At 43.7% G+C, this 24,218-nt stretch overlaps 1 protein-coding gene across 16 annotated transcripts in view; it reads right to left on the bottom strand.

Annotated features, from left to right (window-relative positions):
• unm_hu7910 (un-named hu7910) overlaps positions 1-24,218 on the bottom strand; it is a 212,344-nt gene that overhangs the window by 92,557 nt on the left and 95,569 nt on the right. For 8 of the 16 annotated variants that reach the window (XM_048529088.2, XM_048529073.2, XM_059645895.1 and 5 more), the window contains 7 exons: positions 22,527-22,571; positions 20,723-20,764; positions 19,432-19,476; positions 19,272-19,313; positions 17,121-17,165; positions 6,371-6,415; positions 196-255 (listed from right to left, as the gene is read on the bottom strand). In XM_048529088.2, the coding sequence (XP_048385045.1) occupies positions 196-255; positions 6,371-6,415; positions 17,121-17,165; positions 19,272-19,313; positions 19,432-19,476; positions 20,723-20,764; positions 22,527-22,571 (324 nt within the window). The remainder of the gene's footprint in view (positions 1-195; positions 256-6,370; positions 6,416-17,120; positions 17,166-19,271; positions 19,314-19,431; positions 19,477-20,722; positions 20,765-22,526; positions 22,572-24,218) is intronic. The other 8 variants (XM_048529075.2, XM_048529083.2, XM_048529079.2 and 5 more) reach the window with 6 other exon arrangements.

Genomic DNA, 24,218 nt, shown 5'->3' with positions numbered 1-24,218 from the left:
GCCCAAAACGTCAGCTTTCCTGCTCCGCCTGCTGTGCTCATCCAGGCCCACACCTTGTTGTCACAGTAACATCTGCAGAACAAACTAACTCAGAGGACCAACCAACCTCAACATTCACAACCTGAGGTTGAAAAGAAGTCTTACAACAGAAAAGTAGCACAGCAAGAAAAATAAATAACGAGGCTACGAACTAACCTGCTACTTCCAGATGGTCAGGCTCTGAGGGTTCGCTCATTTCTGAATAATTCACAGAATCTGTAATACAAAAAACAAAGAAAGCATTCACTCATTTGAAGGAGGCTCCACAATTTAAATCTTGGTGATCATGATCGGCCTGCCTTCACACTGACATTTAACATGTGAACTTTAAATTGAGCTTGAGAAGCCCACATGGCGCAGTTAGATAGCACAGTTACATTGTGCCACATAGTGGTGAGATGCAGATCTGCACCCAGCATCTTTACATTTGATATTTCTCATTCTTTCATTGCACCTGATTGAGCCCAATTTATAAATGAGTTTTATTTGAAATTTTAAAAGATATACAGGAGGTAACACCAGAATACTTAACCATTTGTTTGTACAATTAATTGGGAAACTGAAAACATAGTAGCAACCCTGGCAAGCCCAACAGGAGTCTGGATACGACCTCCGCAAAATTATCAGGGAGGCCATGAGACAGTACGGGACAAAATTAGCAGCCAGACCTACCAAACAGACTCCCACTGTCTACAGCAAGGCCTAAGCGACATTACAGGACACAGAATGAAACAGTGTAAGATAGTAAACAACGACACATCCCTCCCTGGCATGGTCAATGCTTTCTGAGATAAGGTGTCAAGCTGGACGAACGCAGCAGGCCAAGCAGCAGAGGAGCTGGAAAGCTGACGTTTTTGGTGCTGGACCCTTCTTCAGAAATGGGGAAGGGGAAGGGATTCTGAAATAAAGAGAGAAAAAGTGTGGGAGGTGGATGGAAGGTGGATAAAGGAGCAGATAGGTAGAGAGAAAACAGACAGGTCAAGGAGGCAAGGATACAGCTATTAAAGGTGAGTGTAGGTGAGGAGTTAGGATGGGGGTTGGTCAGTTGAGGGAAGTTGGACAGGTCAAGGAAGCAGGGATGAGGCAGCTACACTGGCCCTGTCCCCCACCTCTCCCACAGTTACATCGATGATTGTATCGGCGCCACCTCATGCTCCCACGAGGAGCTCGAACAGTTCATCCACTTTACTAACACCTTCCACCCCGACCTCAAGTTCACCTGGACCATCTCTGACACCTCTCTGCTCTTCCCGGACCCCTCTATTTCCATCTCTGGCAACCACTTGGAAACCAATATCCATTTCAAGCCTATCAACTCCCACAGCTACCTAGAATACACCTCGTCCCAACGACCTTCCTGCAAAAAAGCATGCCCTATTCCCAATTCCGTCGCCTCCGCCACATCTGCTCCCAGGAGGCAGCAGTCCACTCCCAAACATCTCAGATGTCCTCGTTTTTCCAAGGACTGCAACTTGAAAACACCCTGAGCTGCATCTCTCACATTTCCCAAAACTCATCCCTCACACCCGCTCCACACAACAAAAAACAGAATCCCGTTCATCCTCATGTACCACCCCATCAACCTCCAGATTCAACCCATCATTCTCCACGACTTCTGCCACCTGCAATCTGATCCCACTACCAAGGATATTTTTCCTTCCCCATTCTTATCTGCCTTCCATAGAGACCACTCTCTCCGTGATTTCTTTGTCCGCTCCATACTCCCCTCCAGCCCTACCACCCCCCAGCACTTTTCCCTGCAACTGAGGGAAGTGTTACACCTGTCCCTACACCTCCCCCCTCACCTCCACCCCAGGCCCCAAGAAAACCTTCCACATTAGCAGATGTGCAGGTGAAAATCTGTTTAATGAGGCATATTGTATCTGCTGTTCCTGCTATGGCCTCCTCCACACTGGGGGAAATCAAGCACAGGCTTGGGGACTGCTTAGTGGAATACCTAAGCTCGCTTCCTGACAAACAAGTACACCCCTCCAGTTGCGAAACACTTCAACTTCCCCTCCCATTCCTTGGACAACATGCCCAACCTGGGCCTCGTCCAGTGCCACAACAATACAATCCGAAGATTGCAGGAACAGGAACTCATTTCGCTTGGCAATCCTGCAGCCCAATAGTCTCAATGTGGACTTCACAAGCTTCAAAATCTCCCCTCTCCTGACCTCATCCCAAAACTAGTACAGCTCATCTCCGCCTCCTTCACCTGTCCGTCTTTTCTCCCACCTATCTGCTCCTCCGGCCTTACTGACCAACTCCTCCCCCACCCCCTACAAACCAGCCTCATCCCCGCCTCATTGACCTATCCATCTTCCCTTGATTGACCAACTCCCATCCTAACTCCCCACCTACACTCACCTTTATTGGCTGCATCCCCACCTCCTCAATCTGTCCGTCTCCTCTCCACCTGTCTGCTCCTTTATCTACCTTCCATCATTGCCTCTGCCCCTCTATTTATTTCAGAATCCCCTTCCCCTCGCCCATTTCTCAAGGAAGGTCCAGACCCGAAACATCAGCTTTCCTGCTCCTCTGGTGCTGTTTGGCCTGCCGTGTTCATCCAGCTCGACACCTTGTTATCTCAGATTTTCCAGCATCGGCAGTTCCTACTATCTCTGAATCAATGCTTTCTATGTTCAGTTTGAGCAGAATACTATCGGCGTGGCAATGCCTGCCCTGACAGTCCCAGACACACCTGTTCCCTCTGTGACTGCTTCAGAAGTCAGGTCAGTCTTCCTTGGAGTCAACCCAAAGGAAGCGAAGGGCCCAGACAGAGTCCCCAGCCGAGCACTCAGATCCGGTACTGACCAACTGGTGGGGGTACTCACCGATATCTTCAATCTCTCCCTCCTACAGCCAAAGTCCCCACCTGCTTCAAGAAGACCATCACCCCAGTACCAAAGAAAGCACATGCACTGTGCCTTAATGACTACCGCCCAGGGACTCTGAATTCAATAATCATGAAGTGATTCGAGAGGCTGGTCTTGACCCACATGAACTCCAGTCTCGCAGACTGCCTCAATCCTGTACAATTTGCCTCCTGACATAACAGGTCCACAGAGGATGCCGTATCCCTAGCCCTGCATTCATCCCTGCAACATCTGGACAAAGTTATCTACGCTAGATTCCTGCTTGTTGACTACAGCTCCGCCTTCAGCACCATTATCCCCTCCAGACTGATCTCAAAACTGAGACACCTTGGTCTCAGCTCCGCCCTCTGGATCCTCAGCTTTCTGACCCCTAGGCCACAGTGAGGATAGGTAACTGCACCGCCTCCACAATAACACTCAACATTGATGCCCCCACAAGGATGCATCCTCAGCCCCCTACTGTACTCCCCATACACCCACGAATGTGTTGCCAAATTCCAAATGAACGCCACCTACAAGTTCACTGACATCACTCTAGTGGGACTGATATCTAACAATGAGTTAAAATACAGAAGAGAGATAGAAGGCTCGGTGATATGGTGCAATGAAAATAATTTGTCTTTCAACACTGGCAAAACCGAAGAGCTGATCGACTTCAGAAAGAAAGGAGGTGAACACACTCATCTACTAGTGAGGTTGACAGCGCGAAGAGCATCAAGTTCCTCGGAGTAACGATAATCGACAACCTGCCCTAGACTTGCCACGTAAACGCGAAGGTCATGAAGGCATGAACAACACCTCTTCTTGCTCAGGAAATCTAGCATGTCCTTAAAGTCCTTCACCAATTTCTACTGACGCACCACTGAAAGCGTACTGTCCAGGTACATAAGGGCTTGGTATGGTAACGCTCTGCTCAGAACCATAAGAAACTGCAGAAGGTGGTGTGCACAGCCCAGACCATCAGTGAAGCCAAACTTCCATCCATGGACCCCATTAACATGGCTCACTGCTGCAGACAGGCGTCCAACATCAAAGACCCATCGCACCCTGTTAATGATCTCCACCAACCTCTTCCATCAGGCAGAAGGTACAGAAGCCTGAACACGTGTACAAGCAGGTTCTTTGCAGCCATTAGACTGTTGAATGGACTTGTGCCTCAAAGAATGTAACCTGCAATATAATCTGCATGCCTCCAAGTTCTTTTTCATTTGTACATCCTTTGCTTGCTGTGATCTGCCTGTACCACTCGTAAACAAAGCTTCTCACTGAATTTATTGTCACTTGTTCCAAAATACACAATCAAAATCAATAAAATTTGTAAAATGTAATCAGAAGAATATGATGGTTTAATACAAAGCATTATGGCCTTTTAAAACAAAAGCTGATGCACGTGTCGTCAACAATTGAAAATCAACCTAATCTAAGGCACTGTTCATCTGAACAAAGCTACCTTAATTTTTCATTTTTGTTATTATTATTCACTTGCGGGACATGGCCGTCACTGGTTGGGCTAGCATTTATTGCCCGTTGCTTGTTGCCATCGGGGTGGTGGGGGTAAGCTGCCTTCTGCAGTCCACGTGCTATGGGCTGACCCACAATGCCGTTAGGGAGGCAATTCCAGAATTTAGACTCAGTGACAATATCGCAGATTGGGGAGTGGCTTGAAGAGAAGCTTGCAGGTGGGAGAGTCCCATGAATTTGCAGCCCTTGTCCTTCTTGGTAGGAGAGGTGTGATATTGTCACTGAGTCTAAATTCTGGAATTGCCTCCCTAAGGGCATTGTGGGTCAGCCCATAGCACGTGGACTGCAGAAGGCAGCTTACCCCCACCACCCCGATGGCAACTAGCAACGGGCAATAAATGCTAGCCCAACCAGTGACGGCCGTGTCCCGCAAGTGAATAATAATAACAAAAATGAAAAATTAAGGTAGCTTTGTTCAGATGAACAGTGCCTTAGATTAGGTTGATTTTCAATTGTTGACGACACGTGCATCAGCTTTTGTTTTAAAAGGCCATAATGCTTTGTAAGTTGCTAAAGATCTTTGGTGAATTTCTGCAGTGCCTCTTGTAGTTTGTATGCACTGCTACTACTGAGCATCAGCAGCAGAGGGAGTCAATGCTTGTGGTTGTAGTGTTAATCAAGTGGGCTGCCTTGTCCTGGATGGTATCAAGCTTCTTCAGTGTTGTTGGGCTGCGCTCATGCAGACAAGTGGGGAGTATTCCATCACACTCCTGACTTGTGCCTTGTAGGTTTTGGGGAGTCAGGAAAGGAGTTATTCGATGCAGTATTCCTAGCCTCTGACCTGCGCTTTTTGGAATCATTCAGCCCATCCAGTCCAGAGTCCAAACAGCATTCTAACCAGGCCCACCTCCCTACCCACATCCTTGTTACCCAGCATTTCCCAGGGCTAATCCATCTAGCCTGCACATTTCTGGACACAATGAACTAACATTTAGCATGGCCAATCCACCTAACCTGCCCATCTTTGGGCTGTGGGAGGAAACCCACACAGACATGGGAAGAATGCACAAACTTCCCCACAGTTACCCGAGGGTGGAACTGAACCCGGACCCCTGGCGCTGGAAGGCTAATGCTAACTACTGAGCCACTGTGCTCTTGTAGCCAGTGTATGGAGTCCAGTTCAGTTTCTAGTAAACATTAACCTCCCCAGATATTGATAATGGGGTGGTTCACTTGTGGTAATGCCACTGAACATTAAAGGATAAGTGGCTGAATTTTCTCCTCTTAGAGATAGTCATTGCCTAACGTTTATGTGGCATGAATGTTTCTTGCCGCATTTAAACCTAAGCCTAGATTCTGTCCAGGTCTTGGTGCATTTTGACATGGACTGCTTCAGTATCTGAGTCATCATAACTGGTGACCATTGGTGAAAATCCCCACTTTTGGCTTTATGCTGGAGGAAGGTCAAATGGCACAAATGCAATGATCATTTGGCTGGTTTCCAGTCTCCTTGCTTCTCTTTCTCAGTTAGAAGGAAATGTGGCGATGAATTGAACTGTTGTAATGCAAGGCACTCTACAGCTACAATCAATTTTAATTTACGCTCAAGTAACATATCAGACATTCTTGATCAGCTAGCTATTCCTGCTGGTTGTTATATATCTTCCTGTAATTCTCTTAAAAAAGATCAATTGCTCCAATATATATAGCTGAGCAATGTTTTGAATGGTTAAGGTACAAGTAAAACCTGAATTTATTTCTTGCGACTAGATTACCTCAATTACCTCTCACTTTTCTCTTTGGGTAGGTCAAATTAAAACAAAATTATATAGTTGTCAGTTGGCAAGCAAGCAAGCATAATCAAGCACCATAGATAGCAAAAGGTAGGCACCATTAAAGAAGCTTGCACTACACTAATGTAAAATGAAGATTTCCACAAAAGCCACACAGAATTCATTATTGATTTTTAAGTTTGAAATGGAAACTAATACCTTCTTCTGCTCTATGTGCTTCTGTGCCCTCCACAGTACCACCATCTGTAAGTAAATGAGGAGTTATATTTAGAATGTCTGGACTAGCTTTTGAGAATTAACAGGAAAATTCAACATGTAGATTTCAAATTACTCTGCATCATTTTAGCATGAGATAAAGCTCCCCCTCCTAAAAGAAAACCATGTATAAATTTTTGTAGTTTTAATTTTTATTTGACTTTAAGACTCAAGGATCAGGGCAAAATTTGCAAAGTAATCAGACATGCTCAGTGATTAAAGCCCTCGTTTCCTGGAAACAATGATTCTAATTACTACAGATGAGATTTGTTTGCTCACAAAATTTCAAAGCAAAAATAATCCAAAAAGAGATGTACAGTGATAAAAATACTGTTAAAAACCACAACTTTTCTTCATTTTGGATCATGGACTAAAATAAGAAAAGGGTTGCTTTCCAATGACAGTGCTAGGTTGCTGTACTTTTAAAAATAAGTTACTGAAACTCATTGACAGTTATGCTTATAGCGTGTTTTTGTTATCAATTCATGGGATGAGGTCATCACTGAGGCTGGACAAACATTTACTGCCAAACTCTAACTGCCGAGAGTTACCCACATCACTGTGGGTCTGCAGTTACGTGTAGGCCAGTCCAGGTAAGGATAACAGTTTCCTTCTCTAAAAGGGCATTAGTGAGTCAGATGGGTTTTTTTACTCCTGGCAAATGACAATGGATTACGCTCATCATTAGGCTCTTTAATTCTAGATTTCAACTGAATTCAAATTCAACCATCTGCTGTGGTGGGATTTGAACTGTAGTCCCCAAAACATTACCTGAATTTCTAGATTAACAACCCTGCTATATCATCACTGGGCCTCCCCTTTATTGTTGCTTTGTTCACAGTGGGGGAAGAAACTTAAGTCACTATGATATTAGGGGAGTGGGTTCCAAATGAGCTTCATATAAAAGATTGCTGATTAGTTTGTGCAATTGGGACTAGTTGCAGGCATCAGAAGCTACCAGCATGACAACTGATTGGGTAATGATTAGCTCACGTGTTTACAATGCTAGTCAGGAAGCCTCTTGACCTCAAGGCAAGACTATGCACCTCTCTCTGTAGTGAAGTAACCAATACTGGGATGACGTTCTCTCCCATCAGTTGCTGTAAACTGCTGCCTTTCAAGTGACTGAAAGACCGTATAAGGAGTATGAATCTGTGTGTATGCCAACTGTCCATTATCACCAAACAACTGAAAGAATGTGGAAACAAGGAAAGCTGAGCACAGACATTCTTGTGGAAAAAGGCCACATTATCAAATCCTATGGAGTTGCTATTGAGCTGTGGTCAGCCAGTACTTTTTCCCTTCACCCTAATAACATTCATGCTTATTTGCTTGACTGTACATGTGTACAGAGAAGTAAGTTTAAAAGTTTGGATAAGTACATGAATAGGAAAGGTTTAAAGGGACATGGGTTGGGAGCAGGCTGGTGGGACTAGTTTAGTTTGGACTACGTTTGGCATGGACTGATTGGACCAAAGTGTATGTCTCTGTACTATATGACTCTATAAAGCATTTAGCGTTCAGCTAGTGCAGTTATAATGTTGGCAATCAATAGCTTTGTTGCCTGTGGTTAGAATTGTTTTCTTTGTAATAAAGGAGTAGTTCTTTTTTCAAGTACAGAAACCATTTTAAACACGATGTTAAATGTCAAATTTTTCTGTTTGCCTGAGTTCACAAGACAGGGAAAATTAAGGGGTTTATTTTGATTAAATGTTTCACTTTTTAATGACCCAGGAGTAGTCAGGTTTAACAGACAGTGCACTAACCCAAGTGGACCACGGCAATACACAGTTTTATTATAAACATTATTATCTAAGTATCAGTGGTCCCGGTCAAACCAACAATAATTACAATTACAGAACTTCAACACATTGCTTGGAATAGACAATAATGTGATCACAGTAACAAATCAGTGATTCTAACATATATATCTACCTGCATTTAAAGCTTATCCAATTATATCTGTATGCAAGCAAGGAGGAAGCAGTGATATTGGAATCTCCAGGCATAAATAACTATTATTATTAACCAACCTAACGTTTGAAAATTCTGTGTACTTTAAGACCTAGGATTGTTGAAAATCCTAATGACAAGAACCACAGGCTGTGAGGGTCTTAAATTTTTGGGATCAGGATCAGATTTCTCTAATTGTGATCTACTAGCACAGATTTCTGCTGTTAATAGAAGGAAAAACTGACAAATAAATATTTATAATTCTTTTGAACAGCTGACAGATTCCCTGGGAACATGTCAATTTTTGGAGATCTCCACAGAAAAGTTTCAAAACTGAGGTTTCACAGCAATGTTTCACTATTGTAAATTAATGAGATCGCAAAACAACTTTTTTTAAAAATTTGATTAGAAGCTACAATTTTCACCTCAGATGCAAGTGTGACAACAGTCCAAATAAAATCAAGTCTCCCCTTTCTGGTTAGTACTAACAATAGAAAGGACACTACCTCAATTCACCTGATGAAGGAACAGTGCTCCGAAAGCTTGTGAGTTCAAATAAATCTGTTGGACTATGACCTGGTGTCTGACTTTGTCCACCCCAGTCCAACACCAGGGCCTTCACATCATCAATTCAGTTTGGTAGGGAGTGGGTCCACAGCAAAAATTGTCCTAAATTAGTGCCAATTATCAATCTCACCAAGGCATGCCACACGGATAAACAGGATGGGTTTAGCAAGGGTTGCCCTTTTGGATACAAGTCCTCAGAATTTAGAGATGTGGGAAGTTACAGTGGAGACTGAAACAAACCAGTTCCACCAGAGCTCCTTTGTAGCTGCGTCAGAGTTATACAGCAGGGGAATAGAACCTTGGATCCAACTCATTTGCACTGACCTGACATCCTAATCTTAGTCCCATTTGCCAGCATTTGGCCATATCCCTCAAAACCCTTCATATTCATATACCCATTCAGATGACTTTCAAATGTTGTAATTGTATACACTGCCTCTAGCAGCTTGTTCCATACATGCCCCTCAGGTCCTTTTTAAATCTTTCCACTCTCACCTTAAATCTAAGCCTCCAGTTTTGGACTCCCCCGCCATAGGGGAAAAATGTCTTGGCTGTTCGCTGTATCCATGCCCTTCATGATTTTATAACCTCTATGTCTCTCTGAATGCTGTGTTTTTGGCCTAGTTGAACTCAGTGCCAAACAACAAAGAACATGATCAGTGATAACAAAAGAGAGCTTTCATCCTATTCAGAGTTGCTTATTGTATATACACACAAACTGTAGAGAAGCACGCTCTCAACAAAATGGTTTATTTTCTCCCTTCCCACCATAGGCAACACGGAAAAGATGTGATTAAGAGGCCAACAACAAAATGCTTCCAATATTCAAATGAGCCATATGAATGCAGCATTCACATTAGTTTTACATTGGGGTCTATCTTCCAGGTTTTCAATGTGCTGTCAATGTCATTAGTTGTAGTTTGCCTCAAATCTTACCACAAATTTCAGGGCTACAATTTTTAATCTGTCTTTCTCTTCAGCATTAAATAAAAGATTTAAAATGTAAGCCTAATACCAAATTTGAATTCTAAATCAATCATGGAAACATGGTGCAAAAATAGAAATCTAACAACAGCAAACTAAATACTTCAATGTCAACTACAACCCAAGAGTAGCCCTGACTATTGATCTCTGATATAAGCTATAATGACTCTATAATTTACGCTATAGGTATACCCAACACTCACTCATTTCAACTGTAAATAAGAAACTAAATCGAAAAGCTAATAAACTAATACTATTCTTGAAAGTACAAAACTAGTACTACATTTGTGGAAGTACCTGAAGGAGTGTCCTTTCTACTTGAGAAATTTTGAACGTCTGCCTCTTCTAGTTTCTCTCATTGCACATTTTATTTAATATTTTCTTCTTTCTCTTTCCTGTTACTACGCAAGAGATTGTACTGACTGCCTATCTAGTTTGGAGATTCCAGTTCTAAGTGGGCAAGAATTTTCAAAACAGCTCAGCCTTTTCAATTAGTAACCAAGTTGTTGTAGCGTGTGGTACTGAGAAGTCTAATCCTCACTGATTTTTGTCAGGTGGTGTTCATTCTATGCCTAAATTCCTCACCACCACATTAATAATTGACATGCGAGTGTAATTATCTAATCCATGCAGTTTTTCTTTATTCCTTCACTGGATACGGCGACACTGGCCAGGCCAGCAGATATTATCCACTCCCTTGAAATAAATATCTGCAATACTCAGCTTGTTAACTTCTACAGTATCTTAATGTTTGAAGTGAACTCTTTGGTTCAAAAGTGCTATTACGTAGAAAAGGATAAGCTGGAAATAGTTGAGAAACTGCATTAATTGCAGTTAAAACTGGTTTTGCTGTTGGAAAAAAATCACATTGAATCTGTTAAGAGTCATTGACATCGGGAATTTTCAATTTTCTGCTGGCTAACAGAACTGGCATATGCTTATAAACGCCCATTTAAAGTCTGCATATCCCCAGGGTAGAAATTTTCAATATAAAGTGAAGATTAAACACCTAAATAGGGAATATGTAGAGAAATTAGTTTTAAATTTATATGAAATATTGAACTAGCAGGACAGCAAGGACAAGTAACAGGGCAACTTAAAAATTACTATGACATTGATTGTGCATATATATACACACATATACAATATAAATGAATATTATGGGAATGTTTTCAGTTACATTGCAAGGTAGAATCTAATTAAAGACACATTTAGCCTGAGAACAGATTAATGTATGATATCGATATAACTGATGAGTTAAACAAGTAGCTTGCATCAATCCTCGCTTCTGAAGGGAATGACAGCTGCAGTACAGCAAAGTAAGCATGCAATTAAAACAGTTTCAACAGAAGCAACTACAGAAATGCTTTTAGCGGAGGCTAATTCACATAATGTAGAACACCTTCAGCACTGTAGGGCAACACAGACCAGGAGATGGGAGCTACTTCCTCATGTGTAGTTGACAAGAAAGGAGCTTATATGTTCCTATTATTTAAGAAATAAAAGCTTGGTAATTGTAGGGTAACTTGGTAACTGAAACTGAATTTGACATTTGTTGTTGAAAAGCTGCTAGAAAATAAGTGATACGTGATCTGTGATCACTTGCAGATTTCAATTGTTATCAGAGATTCCAGAGCAACTTTAGGAATCTTATGACCTGCCTGTGTTCTTTGATTCTGCATACCTGTGCATGGATTTTCAAAAGGCAGTTGATAAAGCATTACAGAGGGGGCTTTTGAAAAAAATGGATGACATGACCGAGCATTATAGTACACATTATTATACAAGTTGCTGATTAGAAATAAGAAACAAACAAGATACTATTGGCTGTACACTACGGGGTGTATTCCACACACCACCATTAGGGGGGCATACAGAGGAGCAAATTTGCAAATACGATAGAGTGGTTACAATGAAGAAAGTTTAATCATCCTAATCTAGTCTGGGGTACTAATACACTGAAAGGCATGGAGAAGAAAGGAGGGAAGAGTTTGTCAAGCATACTCCAGAGCATTTTCTAGAGCAGCATTCCGCTAACCCAACAAGGAAGACCTTGTTGGATTTGGTTTTGGGGAATAACATGGGTCAAGTAAATCATGTGTTAGTCAGGAAACTTTAGGGGACAGTGATCATAGAACCACATGATTAGATATGAGATATACAACACTAATACTAATAAATGTTCTGGGGGCTTGGAGGAAGATAGAGGGGGCCAATTTCATTTAGGATTTAGAAGATCTTGTTCAGGTTAGTTGTAAAATGCTTTGGGAAGTCCTCTGGTCATGAAATCATGAAAGACACTAAAAATGCAAGCTTCTTTCTTTCTCAGTAATCATTTAACGTGTGGCACAAATGGAACAGCAAGAACATGTAACGAGCAAGAAATGCCTTAAACACTGCTAACATGCCTGCTTCCCCTGGCCAGGCATTCCAGGCACCCACCACCCTCAAGTGAAAATTCTTCCCCGCACTTCTCCCGTAAACTTTCTACCGGTCACCACTCTGCCTCCACCTTTCCAGCGAAAACAATCTGAGTCTATCCAGAGATAATGGGAACTGCAGATGCTGGAGAATTCCAAGATAATAAAATGTGAGGCTGGATGAACACAGCAGGCCAAGCAGCATCTCAGGAGCACAAAAGCTGACGTTTCGGGCCTAGACCCTTCATCAGAGAGGGGGATGGGGTGAGGGTTCTGGAATAAATAGGGAGAGGGGGGAGGCGGACCGAAGATGGAGAGAAAAGAAGATAGGTGGAGAGAGTATAGGTGGGGAGGTAGGGAGGGGATAGGTCAGTCCAGGGAACACGGACAGGTCAAGGAGATGGGATGAGGTTAGTAGGTAGATGGGGGTGTGGCTTGGGGTGGGAGGAAGGGATGGGTGAGAGGAAGAACAGGTTAGGGAGGCAGAGACAGGTTGGACTGGTTTTGGGATGCAGTGGGTGGAGGGGAAGAGCTGGGCTGGTTGTGTGGTGCTGTGGGGGGAGGGGGACGAACTGGGCTGGTTTAGGGATGCGGTGGGGGAAGGGGAGATTTTGAAACTGGTGAAGTCCACATTGATACCAATGGGCTGCAGGATTCCCAGGCGGAATGAGTTGCTGTTCCTGCAACCTACGGGTGGCATCATTGTGGCACTGCAGGAGGCCCATGATGGACATATCATCTAAAGAATGGGAGGGGAAGTGGAAATGGTTTGCGACTGGGAGGTGCAGTTGTTTGTTGCGAACTGAGAGGTGGTGTTCTGCAAAGCGGTCCCCAAGCCTCCACTTGGTTTCCCCAACGTAGAGGAAGCCACACCGGGTACAGTGGATGCAGTATACCACATTGGCAGATGTGCAGGTGAACCTCTGCTTAATGTGGAATGTCATCTTGGGGCCTGGGATAGGGGTGAGGGAGGTGGTGTGGGGGCAAGTGTAGCATTTCCTGCGGTTGCAGGGGAAGGTGCCGGGTGTGGTGGGGTTGGAGGGCAGTGTGGAGCGAACAAGGGAGTCACGGAGAGAGTGGTCTCTCCGGAAAGCAGACAGGGGTGGGGATGGAAAAAAGTCTTGGGTGGTGGGGTCACATGCTACACTTGCCCCCACACCACCTCCCTCACCCCTATCCCAGGCCCCAAGATGACATTCCACATTAAGCAGAGGTTCACCTGCACATCTGCCAATGTGGTATACTGCATCCGCTGTACCCGGTGTGGCTTCCTCTACATTGGGGAAACCAAGCGGAGGCTTGGGGACCGCTTTGCAGAACACCTCCGCTCAGTTCGCAACACACAACTGCACCTCCCAGTCGCAAACCATTTCCACTCCCCCTCCCATTCTTTAGATGACATGTCCATCATGGTCCTCCTGCAGTGCCACAATGATGCCACCCGTAGGTTGTAGGAACAGCAACTCATATTCCGCTTGGGAACCCTGCAGCCCAATGGTATCAATGTGGACTTCACCAGTTTCAAAATCTCCCCTTCCCCCACCGCACCCCTAAACCAGCCCAGCTCTTCCCCTCCACCCACTGCATCCCAAAACCAGTCCAACCTGTCTCTGCCTCCCTAACCTGTTCTTCCTCTCACCCATCCCTTCCTCCCACCCCAAGCCACACCCCCATCTACCTACTAACCTCATCCCACCTCCTTGACCTGTCCATCTTCCCTGGACTGACCTATCCCCTCCCTACCTCCCCACCTATACTCTCTCCACCTATCTTCTTTTCTCTCCATCTTCGGTCCGCCTCCCCCTCTCTCCCTATTTATTCCAGAACCCTCACCCCATCCCCCTCTCTGATGAAGAGTCTAGGCCCGAAACGTCAGCTTTTGTGCTCCTGAGATGCTGCTTGGCCTGCTGTGTTCATCCAGCCTCACATTTTATTATCCTGAGTTTATCCAACCTCTTTTCATACTTAAAAGCCTCCAGGCCAGGCAACATCCTAGTAAACCTTCTCTGCACACTCTCTGAAACATCCACATCCTTCAGATGGTGCAGTGACAACTGCATGCAATATTCCAAATGTGGCCTGACTGAAGTTTTGTACAATTGTAACATAACTTGCCAACTTAATTTTCGATGCTCCCATCAACGAAGGCAAGTCTGCTGTAAGCTTCCTTGATGACCTTATCCACCTGTGTTGCCACTTCTCGGGATCTGTGGAACTTTATGCACAGATCCATCTGCATGTCAATGCACCCAGGTGTTCTGCCATTTAAGGTATAATTCACAGTGGAATTTGATCTTCCAAAATGCATCACCTTGCGTTTGTCTGGATTAAATTTCATCTTCTATCTCTCTGCCCATAGCTACAATCTCGATCCTGCTATAACCTTTAACGTTCCTCCTCACTATTTGCAACTCCCCCAGTTTTAGTGTCATCAAGAAACTCACTAGTCAGGTCACCTCCAATTTTTTCCAGATAGCGTCAAAGGGATATACAGCATGGAAAAACACCCTTCAGTCCATCTGGACACATTTTCAATGTTGTAGCCTCCACTACTTCATCTGGCAGCTCGTTCCATACATGCACCATTCTCTGTATGAAAATGTTGCCCCTCAGGTCCCTTTTAAATCTTTCCACTCTCACCTTAAACCTATGCCCTCTAGTTTTGGACTCCGCACCCTGGGGGGAAAAGACCTTGTTTATTTACCCTATCCATGCCCCTCATGATTTCAGAAACCTCTCATTTATAAACAATGTGGCAGGCATCACCACGGAAAAGGTGCTAGTAAAACTGATTAGCCCGAAGGTGGCTAAATCACCTGGACCAGAAGGACAGAGTTCTTGAGATGGCTGAAGAGATAGTGGAGGCGTTAGTGGTAATCTTTCAGGAATCTCTCGAGTGAGGGAGGGTCCCAGAGGACAGGGGCGAAAAAAAAACACACTAACATGACACCCTTATTTAAAAAGGGAATAAGGCAAAAGGCTGAAAATTACAGGCCAATTAACCCAACCTCGGTCATGGGTAAGATTTCAGAGCCCATTGTGAGGGATGTGATTTCTGATACTTGGGACGGTAAAATAGGCCAAAGTCAGCATGGCTTCATCAAGGGAAGTTCATGCCTAATATCTGTTAGAATTCTTTCAGGAATTAATGAGCAGGTTAGACAAAGGAGAGCCAACAGACCTATCTACCTGGGCTTCAAGAAAGCCTTTGACAAGGTGCCACACAGGAGGCTGCTGAGTAAGATGAGGGCCCATGGTTTTTGAGCCAAGGTGCTAGCATGGATAGAAGAGTGACAGAAAATAAAGTGGGGATAAAAGGATCTTTTTCAGATGGCAGCTGGTGACTAGCGGTGTTCCACAAGGCTCAGGTGTTAGGACCACAACTTTTCACTGTATACATTAATTATCTAGATGAAGGAACTGAGGATGTTCTGCCTAGGTTTGCAGGTGATACAAAGATAGGTAGAGGGACAGGTAGTATTGAGGAGGGGGGAGGCTGCAGAACGATTTGGATAGGTTAGGAGAGTGGGCAAAGAAGTGGCAGATGGAGTACAATGTGGGAAAACGTGAGAACATGAACTTTGGTAAGAAGAATAGATGTATGGACTATTTTATAAATGGGGCGTAAATTCAGAAGTCTGAAATGCAAAGACTTGCGAGTTGTAGTCCAGGATTCTCTCACGGTAAACTACTGACTCAACTTGCAAGTTAAGACAGCAAATGCAACTTTGGCATTTATTTTGAGAGGACTTGAATGTAAAACAGGCATGTACTTCTGAGGCTCTAGTCAAGCCACATTTGGAGTATTGTGCGCAGTTTCGGGCCCCCTATCTCAGGAAGGATGTACTGGCCCTGAGCAGGTTCAGAGGAGGTTCACGGGAATGGTCCTAGGAATGAATAGCATAATCCATGAGGAACATTTGAGGGCTCTGGGTCTACATTCGATGGAATTTAGAAGGATGGGGGGGCGGGGGGGGGAGATCTAATTGAAACTTACAGAATCCTGAATGGCCTGAACAGAGTGGATGCTGGGAAGATGTTTCCAATGGTAGGAGAGACTAGGGTCCAAGGGCACAGTCTTAGAGTAAAAAGGAAAGATTTTTTAGAACAGAGGTAAGGAGAAACCTTTTTAGCCAGGAGAGTGGTGAATCTATGGAATTCACTGCCAGAGGAGGCTGTGGAGGCCAGGTCATTAAGTACATTTACGACCGAAATAGATAGGTTCTTGATTGTCAACGGGATCAAGGGTTATGGGAGAAAAAGTAGGAGAATGGGATTAATAATTTTATCAGCAAATGAATCAATGGCAGAGCAGACTCTATGGGCTGAATGGCCTAACTTCTGCTCCTATGTCTTACAGTCTTGATACAATGATCTCATCTATTTTTCTAATGTTTGTTCAGTTGTGGATATTTTAACTTCATCATAATAAGTGGATGTCAAAGTTTTAAAAATTTGAGAAATGTTCACGTGGTTAACTGCAAGCATTATTTTGGTGTCACTGAAAATACAGCTTTCAGTATCATATATACTGCTTTTGCACTGCTTCCAATAACACTTCAAAGTTTAACAAAGCTTATTAACTGCATCTCCAGAGGAAAATTCCATATTCTCAAGAGGACATTGCAACGTGTGGAACTAGGCAAGTGGACAAGCCAGATAAACCAGATCATTTTCTTGTGAGTTGTTTTGCTCATGCTTGTATGCAGCATAAAAAGGTCAATATCTTAAAACTTGAGCAGAAAATTACACTTGAAAATTCTACCAACCTTCTCCTCTAGGCTCTTCTTCTGCCTCTCCCAGAGGTACTGCATCTGTAAAATAGAAAGAATAAGAATGACTAAGCGTCAGCAGGAAGTACAAGGAAAGCTGAGGGAGGATACTAAAAGCTTAAGGGTCATACCATATCTTTCTTAATAGAAGCTGATGTAACAGATCAAAACAAGCAATTTGTGGACTTGTAAGTAACAAATGTAATTGCATTTAATAAACATCCACAACATACATAAACTACATATAATGACAAAAGCTGTTATAGCAGGAAACAGCGTAACCTGTTTTTCCTTTGTGTTGCGATTGCTGGTACCAAACAAGGCTCTTTGATTTTTGCAGATTGTAGCATACGGTGAGCTGATTTCACCAAAAATGATAGCTGGGACAGTGCAGTGGCCTTGATAGGTCTGGGCTTGGGGAGAGGCAAGCATAGGGAACATTAACTTTGAAGAAAAAGAAAACAGCCATGGATTGCACACCAAATTACAACTCAAAGACTCTGACTGTAAAGTGCACAAGACATTGGGTGAAAGAGAATCAATTCTAATATCAAAAAAACCTGACAACCAAGCTAATGTGAAGATCTTAGAATCCCTACAGTGTGAAAACAGCCTATTTAGCTCAACGAGTCCACAGTGACCCTCTGGAGAACATCCCACCCAGAACCATCCCCGTCCCTATCCCTGTAACCCTGCATATCCTATGGCTAACCCACCTAACCTGCATATTCCTGAACATTAAGGGCAATATAACATGGCAACCCACCAAACCTGCACATCTTTGGACTATGGGAGAGAACGGGAACAGCCAGCGAAAACCCATGCAGCTACAGGGAGAACTTACTATCTCCACATGTGTGGAGTTTGCAAGAACTGCAGATACTGGAGTCAGAGACAACACAGTATGGAGCTGGAAGAACATAGCAGGCCAGGCAGCAGAGGAGCAGGAAAGATGATGTTTCAGGTTGGGATGGGGAGGGGGAAGAGAGCTGGGAAATAAATAGAGGAAGGTGGGTGGGGAGATGGGGAAAGGGAAAGGGAGCTGGGATGGCGATAGGTGGATGCAGGAAGGGAGTGGTGGGATTGGTCATTGAGAAGGGTGGGGTGGATAGATAGGAAAGATGGTCAGGTTATGTCAGTTCAGGGGAGGCAGGAGGGAAGATGTGTGGGGTTGGGGGATAGGTTGGATGCAGGGACAGGGCAATAGCGATTGGTCAGCGGGAGGGATAGGGCAGCTAGGTAGGAGAGATGGTGGTCAGGTTGTGCCAGGTCAAGGAGGCGGGGATGAGAGGGAGGTTTGGACACGGTATAAGGCCAGAGGCGGGGAGGTTTTAAAACTGATGAAATCTGTGTTAAAGCCATGAGGCAGTGGCTCCCAAGGTGGGATAGGAGGTGTTCCTCCTCCATTTTGAACGTGGCATAATTGTGGCACTGCAGGAGGACCAGGATGGACATGTCACCCTTGGAATGGGAGGGGCAGTTAAAATGGTTGGCAACCAAAGGTGTTGTCATTTGTTGTGTAGAGTGCAGATCTACAAAACGGTCCCAAGTCTGGCTTGGTCCCACTGATGTACAGGAGGCCATGTCAGTAGCAATGGATACGGTAGTACAGTTTTGAGGATGTACAGGTGAACCCTCGTCGGAAATGAAAAGCTTGCTTTGGACGGATGAGAGGCGGGAGGTGTAGGGGCAGGTGTAGCACTTCCTATCGTTTCAGGGAAAGGTGCTGGGCATGGTGGGGTTAGTGGGGGCTGTGGAGTAGACAAGGGAGTCGCAGAATGAGCGGTCCCTACAAAAGGCAGATGGGGGTGGCGAGGGGAAATCTCTCTTTGGTTGTGGGATCGGATTGTAGGTGGCAGAGAATGATACACTGGATGCGGAGGTTGGTGGAGTGGTATGAGAGGACCAGTGGGGTTCTGTCTTTATTTTTGGTGGTGGGGGGTGGGGGGGGGGGGGGGGGGGGGGTGAGGGCTGAAGTGCAGGAAATGCAAGAGATGCAGTTGACGTGGAGTTCAGTTGAGAGAGACATTGAAGTATTCCCACCCATACATGTTAAACACAAAGCAAACAACTCTCAGAAAGAAAATCTCAGGCACATAAAACTACAAGAGGACAGGACAGGACTGAGGACAGCCAAGTCAGACAAACCTTGGATTTCAGATTCCACATCCAAGTTTTGAGATCCATAGGCTGTTATAAGTAATAAAATTGACATTTGTTAGTAATGTTCGCCCTTACACTTCCAGATCATGTTAGATTTTGTTTTAATAAAAAAAGGAAAAATATGAAAGGTATTCTCAATGCAAACCTAATTGGCTATCTTCATCTGTACTTTGAAGTACAGGAGACACCTCTGGAAAACAAGAAGGGGTCACAGTATAAGACAGTACAGAAATAAAATCATACTATATTCTTCACAAAGGATTCATAAAACAGCTGATCCATATTCTTCAACAGCCTATCAGAGATGGAATCACTTTATAGAGAACTGAACTAAATGTACAAAAGCTTCTATAAATCTAAGGATAATAACAAAGATAAACACTTGCAATTCAGCACAGTTAAAAATATTAAATATTGCTGTAAGATTTAAAAGAATAGGTGGCGATAATGTAGTTATTGGTTGCAAGATTCTTAACAGGTATGTCATAAACCACATCATGCAATAGAACAAAAAGAAATTCAGCAGGTTTGGCAGCACCTGTGGGATGAAGGAGGGTTAATATTTCAGGTCCAACAACTCATCATTAGAAGAGATGATGCCAGACATGGTGAGTTTTCCCAAATAACATCATGGAATGGGTCACTTTCACTTTTATAGAATTGATTTTATTCACGCAAGAGCGAGCAAGAAATAAAAACAAAATGCTGGAGAAACTCAGCAGGTCGGGCAACATTTGTTGTGTAGGAAACAAAGTTAACATGGAGTCCAGTAACTTCTAATACCTCCTGGCAGCCTGTTTCATAAGCCAATATTTTGTGGGGGTCAGTTGCATGCAATTTAAAATCAAATTTAGGAAGCTGACAATTAACTTTATTTAATGGGCTGTGATACGAAATAGATTCTGTTTTTGCTGATTTGGGGTGGGGCAACAGCCTCGTGTCATCGCAGGACTGTTAATCCAGAGAATGTTCTGAAGATGTGTGTTTGAAACCCACCATAGCAGACAGTAGAATTTGAATTCAATAAAATATATGGAATTAATCTAATGATGACCATCAATCCATTGCCCATTGTTGGGAAAACTTTGGTTCACTAATATCCTTTAGGGAAGGAAACTGCCATCCTCATCTGGTCTGGCCTACATGTGACTCCAGACCCACAGCAATGTGGGTTACTCTGAACTGCCCTCTAGCAATAAATGCTACCTTGCCAGTGACACCCTCAACCATTAACGAATAGACAGAAAGAAAAATTTGGCTTTCGGACTCAAAACTAGTTACTGATAAAGCTGAAACTTAAACTAAAACCGAGGGCGCTAGACTGTGGGTCAAACAGTCCTAATCCTGAAGTGTGATCAAGTTGGCAATCTGCGTGCTAACTGCTAAGATGTCTCATAGCATAGTCATGAAATAAATGTTTAAAGTTGTAAACAAACCTTGTATGTCTTCAGTTCCTGGAACATATTCTGTTTCTTCAGCTAGCAGGAAACAATTTAAAAACAGTCAAGCTCTCGATTTACAATCGCATTTTCAGTTGATGTTTCTCTTCCAATACTCATAGCTGAAAGAGTGATGGGCTTGATGTTTTTCAAGTAACAAAAAATGTTATTGAGCCTGCAATCGCTCATTTAACCATAAGGTGACTATTAATTTATTTTCTTTGTAGGATCCAGAGGAAGTTTACAAGAATGGTCTCAGGGATCAAAGGCTTAATAAATGAGGAGTGGTTGAGGACTTTGGGTTTGTACTCAATGGAGTTTTGAAGGATTACAGGAGATTTGACCAAATTTACAGAATACAGAGAGGCCTGGATAGAGTTAATGTTGACAAGACGCTTCCACTAGTTGGAATGACTAGGACTGAAGGGCATAGCCTCAGTGTAGGGACAACCATTTACATCTGAGGAAGTTCTTCAGCCAGAGAGTGGTCAAATCTGTGGCATTCATTGCCGCAGAGAGCTGTAGAGGCCAAGTCACTGAGTATATTTAAGACAGAGATAGATAGATCCTTAATAAAAACCAAAAGAACAGCTGATGCTGTAAGTCAGGAACAAAAACAAAAACAAAGTTGCTGTAAAAGTCCAGCAGGTCTGGCATCATCCGAGGAGAAAAGAGAGAGTTAACATTTCGGGTCCGGTGACCCTCCCTCAGAACTGATGGTGGCTGGGAAAACGTCAGTTTCTATGCAGAAAATAGGGAGGTGGGTGGGGTAGAGAGTAAACGATAGGATAAAGCCCAAAAAGAGAGAAAGACAATTGGACAAAGGAGTTGCTAACGATCGGGCTGGGAGGGTGAGGAGCTGTTAGTGACTAACGCCGCGGGGGGGGTGGGGGGGGGGGAGGGTGGTGGTGGTGTGCGCGCGCGCACGCAGTGGCAGGCTATGTGGTAACAAGGCCTGGTGTGTGGGGTGGGGGAGCTGGGACATGGGAGAGTTTAGGCCCTAAAATTATTGAACTCAATATTGAATCCAGAGAGCTGTAGGTTTCCAAGTGGAAAGTGAGGTGTTGTTTCTCCAGCTTGCGCTGGGCTTCACTGCAACACTGTAGCAAGCCGGAAACGGAGATGCCGGCCAGGGAGCAAGGCGGTGCATTGAAGTGGCAGGCGCAGAACGTAGATGTTCTGCAAAGCAGTTTCCAAGTCTACGTTTTGTTTCCCCAACGTAGAGGAGACCACATAGCGAGCAGCGAATGCAGTAGACTAGATTCTTGGAAGTGCAGGTGAAGTGTTGCTTCACCTAGAAGGTATGTTTGGGCCCTTGGATAGTGGGGAGGGAAGAGGTAAATGTGCAAGTGTTGCACCTTCGCTGGTTACAGGGGAAGGTGTCGTAGTGCTGTGGGGAGGTATTGGGGGTGAAGGAAGTGTGGACCAGGGTGTCCCGGAGGGAATGGTCCCTTGCAGAAGGCGGACAAGGGAGGGGAGGGGTATGGGTGTCTGGTGATGGCATCTTGCTGGAGGTGGTGGGAATGGCATCTGATGTCTGATAGATAGATCCTTGGGTGGTTAGGGGATCAAGGGTTATGGGGAGAAAGCAAGAGAATGCAGCTCAAACATATCAGCCATGATCAAAAAGAAGAGCAGACTCACTTGGCCAAATGGCTTGATTCTGCTCCTATATTTTATGACGGTCTTGTGTAGAACAAAGTATATGAATAGCTTGTTTTAACCTTAACTTTTAACTTTGTTTACAACCAAAAGATTACATTTGTCTGTCATAGAGCACGAAGAGTGACAAAGCACTTACTATAAAACTCTTCTACTGTATCTTCATGTTCTAGGTCAACTTCTGCTAAAAGTGAATCAAAAGTATATTTTTAGAACTTTCCAATCAACTCCCCTCATTTTTCCTTCAATGAGGATAAGACTCTGGGCAAGGAATATTCTGGCTGTCATTACAACTGCTTTGCCAAGTAAACATTGTAACTGTTCATTTGACAACAAATTGAACATATTTATATTGAGACACAAGCAGCTGATCTAGATATTACGTTCCTGTCCATCAACAACTTTTCCTTAGCTGGGCATTTAACACAGTGAAGCATCATAGCTACTTCACAGAAGCATCAAACAAAATTTGACACCAAACTTAAAATAACAACTGCTTGTCTATTTATACAATTAGAATCCCAGCTTTGAATATTTTCTAAAGTATTGCATCTTGGGACATTAGACATCAGTTGTATAAAAATTAACAACTGACTAAAATGAAGCCATTTTTTGAATCGCCAGTGAAAATAAACTGATTGATTATGTGAACAAATCAGAATTAGCTCGCCTCAGTCAGTAATAAACAACAAGGAAGGCAAGAACGAAATAAACAAAACGTACAGTTTTTGCATAAAGACATCAAAATTGAATTAGCAACTGGAAGCAAGCATCAGTAAAATTTGATCTTCAAACTTCCTCCTTGTTGAAAAATACTACTTTTGGTTGCAATTTAATCATATTGGGCTTGAAGCTTTTTAGGCAAATGCCACAATTTCTCCCAACCGACTGTAGTAAATCCAATTGCTGCATCCACTCCATTTTGGTCCTGTCACCACTTCTACTAAAAGTTCTGACAATCTAATGAGTGTGTCTGGTCTATTGACCCAACCAATTTGACTGACTACAGTAATTCCTAATCTGTCTCTGAGCCAAAAAACTATCCATCTGTGCTGAAAAAAAAACTCATGATGGATAATACAATGCAAATTTGAGCATTGTTGAGAGAGAGAAATGCTGTTAAATCTTTTCTTCTTGTATTCATCAGGAATAGGAATCACACTAACAATCAACTGAGGATCAGTCACAGAATTTCACAATACAGGAGTATGCTATGCAACCCATTGTGTTTCAGCCAGCTCCCAAGAGAACTATCTAGCTAGTCCCATTCTCCAGCCCATCTCCATTGCCCTCTAAATTCATCACTTTCCACAACATAGCTAGCTCTCTTCTGAAAGCTCCAATGAATCTGACTCGGCCCATCTCCTAGGCAGTGCAGTAGGGCTCACAGTGTGGCTCATTGACACATGCTTGAAGCTCTATATGCATTCACATTCATGGCACTTTGGTTTGCAAAGAAGGTGGTCCACACATTGTACCTTTTCAACTCAATAACTGCTTGGGGGTAACAAACATTCCCTGATGTGCTCCCATGGCAAAGGTGCCAAGAATCAGGACTCTCCTATAATGTAGTTTCAACCGATGCTCGCAGTGCAGTTCCTTGCGATTCTGTGCTGATGAATGCAAAACAGGGAGAACTAGCCATTTGGATACAGGACTGGCTCGAACGTAGAAGACAGAGGGTGATGGTGGAGGGACGGTTTTCAGACCGAAGGCCTGTGACCACCAGTGTGCCACAAGAATCAGTCATTTTTGTCATTTATATAAATGATTTGGATATGAATGGGAGGTATGGTTACTAAGTTTGCAAACGACACCAAAATTGGAGGTC

Source organism: Stegostoma tigrinum, chromosome 5, assembly GCF_030684315.1.
Source record: "Stegostoma tigrinum isolate sSteTig4 chromosome 5, sSteTig4.hap1, whole genome shotgun sequence".
Lineage (NCBI taxonomy): Eukaryota > Metazoa > Chordata > Chondrichthyes > Orectolobiformes > Stegostomatidae > Stegostoma > Stegostoma tigrinum.
The sequence above is the reverse complement of the archived record's forward strand: the minus strand, read 5'-3'. Positions and strand labels throughout refer to the sequence as shown.